At 35.7% G+C, this 8,280-nt stretch overlaps 1 protein-coding gene across 2 annotated transcripts; it reads left to right on the top strand.

Moving 5' to 3' along the window:
- The first annotated feature begins 357 nt into the window (after nucleotides 1-357).
- LOC111387857 (protein SLOW GREEN 1, chloroplastic-like) lies at nucleotides 358-7,331 on the top strand. Of its 2 annotated transcripts, none has more exons than XM_023012454.1 (4): nucleotides 358-1,084; nucleotides 3,615-3,761; nucleotides 4,159-4,239; nucleotides 4,324-6,500. In XM_023012454.1, exons 1-4 carry the CDS (start codon nucleotides 422-424, stop codon nucleotides 4,345-4,347), a joined length of 915 nt encoding a protein of 304 aa, XP_022868222.1. In that variant the 5' UTR covers nucleotides 358-421; the 3' UTR covers nucleotides 4,348-6,500. The 2 variants fall into 2 exon arrangements, with proteins under 2 accessions (XP_022868222.1, XP_022868221.1); XM_023012453.1 differs by lacking the exon at nucleotides 4,324-6,500 and adding an exon at nucleotides 6,997-7,331 and having other exon boundaries at nucleotides 360-1,084.
- The last annotated feature ends 949 nt before the right edge of the window (nucleotides 7,332-8,280 follow it).

The raw sequence follows: 8,280 nt of genomic DNA, 5'->3' as shown, positions 1-8,280 counted from the left end.
TCAAAAATAACTTCTCCGATCAACTAATGGTAGAACAGATGGAATCAATCAATTTTTCCATTTTTCAAAAATAACTTTTGCTGCAACGAAATTAAAAGTTTGGACAGTGTGACACAAATAAGAAGTTTGGATGTAATCTACAATAAATTAAAAAGTTTGAGACTGTAGTTACAATTTTTCCATTTTTTAATTTTGGTCTCTTTAGTGCATTTAAGGTCTAAACTAATCGAATTGGACAGTAGGAGGCTTTCCAAAAGGTTTGGACCATTTAGGGAGGAGCTTTTTCACTAAAATGAAAGGATAGGGGTATTTCATAATGGAGGCAAAGGTTTGGGCCTCTAAAAAAAGAAAAAAAAAGAAAACCTAAACCCTGTGATCACAAAACCTCACCGCGCTTCGTTCCTCAGTTACTGGTTCCATAATGGCTGTTTCATCTCTCCACAGTACCTCACTCTCTGCTTCTTGTAACCTTGATCCCGCTGCCAATTTTCTATGTCCACAAAATCCCTTCAAAATCCATACTCGCGGCTCCCTTCCTCTTTTTCACAACTCCAAAAGATCCAAATTCCATCCCATAGTAACCAAAAAACTCCACATTTCACCAGCACCCACAACAAAATTTTCTCTTTTTAGCTGTTTATTACCACCCCAGAACGATATTTCCAAGATTCTTGTTAAAAATATTGCAACAGTATTACTGGGATCACTTGTTATCGTGGGCTCTTTAAAATCTAGGCCTATACTGGCACAGCCTGTTCAAGAAACCGAGCGTCTTGATCGAAAAAGAGAGGACTGGGATGGGAAAAGCAGTGCAACTGAAGAAGAGGTGATGTTTGTGAAGCTTGTGCAAGAAAATCCAAAAGATGTTGTGGCTCTGAAGATGGTCGTTGATGTAAAGATGAGGAGTGGAAAGACTAAGGAGGCTTTGGAATATGTGGAGAGATTGATTAAAATTGAACCTAGTGAAATGGAGTGGAGGCTTCTGCAGGCTCTTTGTTACGAAATGTTGGGGAATTTGGGTATGGCCAAGAGCTTGTTCAAAAACATACTCAAGCAGAGGCCTCTCCTACTTAGAGCTTTGCATGTATGATATTTCTACCCCTTTTATGTTATGTGCTTTCATCTAATTACATATTTGTCTATTCAGTTTTTCTGAAGATACGGAAATTCTTGACCCGTCCATACATGATTAATAATTTACCTGTAAATTTTATATCTAAGTTAATTGAAACCCAAGTCATAGGACAGATGGGAGGAGCGGGTAACATGTGGTGGAGGCTATGAAATGGAGAAGAACGCCATCTTTAACGCGGCTAATTCACATTTGACGTTTAAAATAGGCATTTTAAACAAAAACATTAGAGCTGCTCCTTTTTTTTCATTTTGACTAGTGATAAAGACCTTATAAAATTTCGCGTTCAAAGACTTGTTCCATGATTTATTCCCTGTACACGGTGTTAGAAAAACCAAGACCATATGAATTATGAGGGCACTTATCTTTTAGAGATAAAAGGTATCCTTCAGCTGAAGTTTCACTTCCCTGGGTTTGAAGGAGAAAAGAAGATATAATTGTTTAATAGTACAACTCTCTGATGTATATGTTATTCAATTATATAGTTTCTGAACGTGATATTATTTGTGATTGTCTATGGCTTAAAGGATCTAGTTTTGGTATCTGATAACTCTACCTACCTAGTCTGGCCTGATTTTACATTATGATTTAATATGTCCCAACCGACTTCAGATGTGAAATCAATGTATTTCCACTTTTTCTAGATTTCTACATCCCAGACTATTTTTGTTCCTTTTCTCTTTTGCATTCTGCTTGACTATTATTCTGCCATCTTATTTTGGGCATGCTTCTGTGCTTCTAATTGTTGCTTGCAGAAACTGAATATTTACTGTATCCCTTATGCACGCATATGATGAATACATCTACCATAGCTGTGCTTGATTGTAAAAGCACATTTACATAAAGTAGTATCACTTGGCTTGATTTCAATGCAAGTTACGCAATGCCTTCAGCCTTGCACAGCTTGATGAGATACACTTTTGCACAGTACTATTGTGGATACCATTGGAAGGAGGATTCTATTATTTGATTGATTAACTTACCTCCTTCAAACCAGTAGAGGTATATGAAGAATGACATATGCACATGGGTCCCAACCCCGGGGAATAGTTGAATGGGAAATACTTCCCAGAATATGGAAGAACTTCTTGTTTGTTTAAATTGACAAGTTTCCATTAAAGAGGTTTGTGTGACTAATTTTTTTTCCCTTGTCAACTCACTTGTTAAACAAAAGCTATGACTATTATAACTTGTAAGCTTGAAATACTGTGGTATATTTATATGGTTATCTAAGGAGAGATGCTTGCTTCCTACATTATCTAGTCTCTAGGCTCGTGAAATTAAAAATTCTTGTGTTTATGTACGTTGCAAAACAATGAGTTCAAAGGGCAGAATTTATCTTTTCCTTGCCTGAGTTCGATGACTGTGATTGCTTAACCTTGCTTGGGCAAAAGAGGGAAAGGGGTTATTTAGTTTATTTGGAGATGAATGAAAAATTAAGGAAGATCGGTGATTTTTATAGTCTAATTATTTTGACTTCTCATGAGTGGATACATATGGAAGTTGCCCAAATGGTTCTGAAGGGTAATTTCTTACATGGTGTTCATTTTAATATAATCAAGGTCGCAGCTGTGTTGAACCTTGCCTGTAAAAAGAAATTGGATATGAAGTGGTATCCATGAATAAACTTTTTTTGACCTTTGCAGGTGTTAGGTTTCTCGTCACAATCCTTTTATGTTTATGTCCCACTCATTACCCTCTTCAATCAACAATTTTTTTACAGTAAAATTAGCACTGACACTGATTTCTGCCACTTGCTGTTGTTTCAATTAGAAACGATGCACTGACTCATGAATGAAGCTAGTAGTTCTTCTCTATAAGGCAAGTTAGGCGAACCTTATGTAAAAAAAGGTCAAAAAGAAGCAGCAAAGAAAACAAGACACTAAGTTGTTGTGCTAACTCGCTAGCTCTGAGTTGCTGGATAGTGACTTCTTCTTGGTCAAATAAATGCTTGAAACTGTAGTTCAACCCTTTTTTCATCCTAAATTTGTCCGAGGACATTTTTGCAATTTATTTTCTGCTGTCATGGTGATTTTTTGGATTATATACGTGCTTTTTACAGATTAAGAGGTGATGTATGATCCCACGTGTGGCTAATTGATGTTCTTTCCTATGAAGTCATGTTGGGATACGACCTAACATGTTTTCTTAATTTCTGATTTGAAGTTATATGCTGTCAAAAATGAAATGAATTTTCTTTCCGATATAGCTTAAAGAGTATTGGGTTTTCAATATGCATTCCCATGTACTATATTATCATGTGTGCACATATGCTAAATACCCCTGCTTGCTTGCGTTATGGCGTGGTGAAAATTTAATGACACTGCATGGGTTATTCCATCACTTAAGATCATCTAAATTTTGAAATTTGCACTTTAAGAGTTCAACTTCATGATTGATATACTCTCTCACATTATCCATTACTGCTAATGAAATAGTGAAACTTTACTGCGTGACCATTACTGCTTTCCTTTCTTTGTAGGGTCTGGCAATGGTAATGCATAAGAACCAAGAAGGCCCAGCTGTTTTTGAGATGTTGGAAAGGGCTTTGGAAGTTGCTCGTCTTGAAAAAAGAGTCAATGAAGAGCGAAACATAAGAATATTGATTGCGCAGATGCATATTGTAAAGGTAACGGTTTGATCATCTTTGTCAGTTAATTTTGGCTGCTTGATGGTGAAGTTAGGTTTCTAAACCACATTGGCTTTATTTATCCTTTTTGTGGAACATAGACATCAAGATTTGGAAAAATACTAAATCCAAGAACATCCAACCGTCCCCACTTTTGCCCTCCCCAACCAGGAAAGAAAAAAGCAAAAAAGAAAGAGGGAGGGAGGGTAATAAAAAATAGAAATCATTTTCTTACTCATTATTTATTATGGTTTTGATTTATTGTTGCTGTTTTGATATCGATAGTTTAGGATTAGACTCCACTCTGGTTATCAAATGATTGAATTTTGAAATCATTCTGGACTGTTGATTACCATACTTCTGTATTCAGGAAATCCAATTTATTTTTCATTTGCAGGGAGACTTTGAGGAGGCCTTGGAGAACTTTCGAGCTCTTGTTAATGAGAATCCAAGAGATTTTCGACCTTATCTTTGCCAGGTTAGCGAAATAGCAAATCTTCGTGTTGCTTGTTTATTTTATTTTATTTTTGAAATTTCTCTACTTTTCTCCATAATTTTTCAGGAAAATGGCACAACTGATTCCTAACATTTGGCCCCTGTGCACTTCTAGTCTTGATTCTTCTGTTTTTGCTCTGACCCCTCAATCTATTGGTTTTGTGCACAAATAGTCCTTTTAGACAGTTTTGTCCATTCTAGCAGTTAACTTTCTAATATTGATTACTGACACATATTGTAGTCATATCATCCTCCTCCCCTATTCCCAAGAGAAATATTTGTGTGTGTATATTTCACCCACCACTTCCACACTACTAAAACTACCACCACATACACCACCATAACTATATAATGAACTACCTTCCGTAATGAACTCAAACATCATAGCACCCGAAGTAATAGAATTTATTACGCTGATGCCTCCAAATCTCACTCTTCGCATAAAAATCAAACAAACTTGTCGTCACACACCACATCCTTCACCATAAAATTCTTTGGAGCAAACATTGATGGTAGATGTTTCTAGTGGGTCTGAAACTAGTATAGAGATAAAAAGATCAAAGACCTTCAATATGCAGCGTTAATTTCTTTTTGTTTTTTCTAAATCCTTAGTAAAATGAAAATAATGCTGGGGATTACCAAGTACATGAGTGGCTTCTTCCAAATTTCCCTGCTGGTACCCTTCTCCGGAGAAGATCAAACTAATTAACAGCCCAAAAGTTCGAAGATTAAATTTCAGAGGCAGTTACCTTCTAAATCAATAGCTGCTCTATTCTGCAGTCCAATGCACCCCTACTAGTCTAGAACATTGCTATAGAACGAAAATGGATCCTTCCAATTAGCAAGACTTGTTCTTGCTCATATGGGATTTTCAGAAATATCCATTTTCCTATTTGCGTCAATATATTTACCATTGATGTTTGCCTTTCGTTTGAATCCTTGACCAGTGTTCAATTCTTCGAGCTGCAAATAGCAATCAAATTATTGATGGTACCCAAAAATTGAGGAGGAAAGAAACAGAAAGTATCTATTAATTACAGTCCCAATCAAAACAGAAAGAGAAATGGGCAGTTGTTCATAAGTGACGATAACCCTGGCATACAGGTTCCAACTTCATTCTTTTCAAGAGAAATAGTGATGTTAGAACAGAAAGAGATAAATAAAAGTAATAGGGAAAGTAACCATGGCCATGCCAGGAGAGGAAGTAGAAAACGGGGGAGAGAAAAGTAGGCGAAGCATCAATAACTCATCAGTAGTCTATGCAGTTGAAGATAGAGAGACCCAGTGCCAATGGACATCATCAGTGATCCCAATTTTGTGGTGTATGAGGGAGAGGCTGGAAGTAGTGGCGGTGGTGTTGGGGGGAAGACCAGAGGATAGCGTTGGCTCTGTGGTTTTGGGGAAGAAAGTGCACTTTTTGTTTATTGAAGTTCCTTTTCTATTTCATAGATTTCCTTTTTAATTAAAAATGAGGGTATAAGAGTGTTTTCAATAAAATATGTATATCCTGTGCACTGCAAATGTCTTTAAACAGACAAAATGTAAGAAACTGGCCAAAAGAACTATTTGTGCACAAAACCAATAGGTTGAGGCCTTGAGGGTTCTGTGCCAAGGATGAAAGAATCTGGACTGGAAGACCGTATGGGCCTGCTGATGTCTGTAAATTTTTCTTGGTTGAAATTTATTTGCTGAGGCATATTTTAAGAGTAATGTGAAATTAATTTACCTTTGGGTTGTTCAAATGAAGCAATTAACAGTGTAATTTTTGGGTCGAAATGCTGTTAACCAAGCTTGGACAGTTGCTAACCTGTGACCAGGATTATGAAAGATGACTTTTTGTTAATGCCGGAGGTGAGAAGAGTGTGTAAAACTAAGGTAGTCTGATAATGCATTGCGAGAAAGACTCGCCGTTTTAAGGAGGCAAGACAGTTGAAGTTAGTGTTGGACTCGAGTCACTCGATGGTATTAATTTTATCTAATCCGATCAAATACTCTTTACCAAACATTCCATGAGAGTCCGGGTTATAACTGATACTTGAACTATACAGACCTTTTTTGGGCTAGCTTTTTCATATTTCCTTTGGGTTTATTATTTGTTGGCTCTGTAGTATAAACACTTCAATTAGGGTGACATGTTCGTGTTCGACTTCATAGACACATGTCGGGCCCTCTACAATGATCAATTTTCATTTTTATTAGAAAATTATATCTTGTTAACTCACAGTTATCAGTAAATATTAAATATGTACTCATATTTAAAAGATTTAAACAAGAAATATTAATAACAAGTATAAAACTAAAATTATATTATATAAATGAAGAATTTTAAAGAATTTAATCAAAGTATTGACAACGTGCCGTGTCGGTATTTTTTTGGAAAAATCGCCTATTGGTATATCCGACACTTGTCGTGATGGACACATGTGTCCGTATTGGTACATTATAGTTTGTTGGGTTATATACATGAACTAATATAGTGGTACATAATAAGATGTACTTAAGGGTGTACACCCCTCTTACATGGGGTGTGGGGTCCACCGGAATAAAAAACACTTATTCGGGTGGACCTACACTTCATGTGAGGGGTTGTACATTCTTAGGTATACTCCTATATACTACTAGCACCATCGTGTATATATATATATATATATATAGTCTGAATACAAATTATTGGGACTAAGGAGGATACTATATTTGTTTTATGCAATCTTGATTAATTGCTTCATGAAATTCATTGTAGGGAATCATTTACAGCTTGCTGGACAAAAAGAAGGAAGCTGAAGAAAATTTTGCGATTTATCGAAGTCTTGTGCCCGACGAGTTTCCACAAAGGGGATTTCTTGATGATGTTGTCTTGGCGGCAAAAACAGAGTCAAGGCAACAGCTTGAAAAGGAGTTGCAAAGATAAATTCTGTACACAGACTTAAATCTGCTATCAAGTCGTTTTTGGCCCTGAATCTTGATCGAGTGTTTTTGTTCGTAGGACCAACATGTACAGTGAAAATAGGGTTGGCAATGATTTGGTTTGGGATCGGTTCGACCAAAATCATCATCGAATCACCAATTTTTTGGTCATACCATAACCGTACCATAATCACTCACATAAGCTGGTATGGTTTGGTTTGGTTCGTATCTCGGTTTGAGCGGTTAATAATTATGAAAATAATTTATTTTTCATAGGTCAAGCCATCAAATTGGAAAAAAAATTTATGAAAACAAAAACACAATACTAAACCAATTTAGAAAATAATATCCCAAATGAAAATACAAACAATATCTCAATTCCTAATTGCAAAATTCAAATTTAACAAACAATTTTCATATATGTTTAGTAGGGTGTAGGATTATTGGGTTAGTTGGATTTAGTGGGTGGGTAATGGGCCAAAATTTTAGGCCGAAAAGAATCATAAAAAGAATGATGGAAAGTCCAATTATTTTAACGGATAATTGGTTCAGGGCAAGGTAACGATGTAAATACCATACATGTCCCGTCCTGAATCGAGGTATTAAAATCAAATACCATATATACCATATTGTGCTATCGGTTCGATTTTTTCGTCCCATTCTGTTAAGTTAATCTCGATTTTTGATTTTGACAGTTTGAATTGTCATTCCTGAGTGAAAAGCCCATATATAGATGTCGCTTGAAATGGTAAGCTCTCAAGACCCTAGAATTTCAAGTCATGTTTTTGTGCATTCCTGTGGAAAGAATTGTAGAGAATACCATTTAAAGAAAAGGGTAAATGATTTGGAATGCAAAAAAAAAGAAAAAAAGGGCAATGTTGAAATGAGCACCCGTTTGGCTCGCATTTTTCCAAATTAAAATGAATGGAATAATATTTTTTTTAAAAAAAATAAGTGATTGAAAAAGAGGAAAAAGTTTTTCGATTTACTTGTAATATTATTTTATGGAAGATTGTGTAATTGAAAATAGAAGAGAAAAAAATGAAATTTAATTTAATTAGGGCCAAACGAGGGCTAAATCTTAGTGTTGCTTTGTCAATTAAAAACCTATTCACACAAC

The sequence above is a fragment of the Olea europaea genome, unplaced genomic scaffold (genome assembly GCF_002742605.1).
Source record: "Olea europaea var. sylvestris unplaced genomic scaffold, O_europaea_v1 scaffold4301, whole genome shotgun sequence".
In the NCBI taxonomy this organism is placed as follows: Eukaryota; Viridiplantae; Streptophyta; class Magnoliopsida; order Lamiales; family Oleaceae; genus Olea; species Olea europaea.
This window is presented reverse-complemented; position numbering and strand designations above follow the sequence as displayed.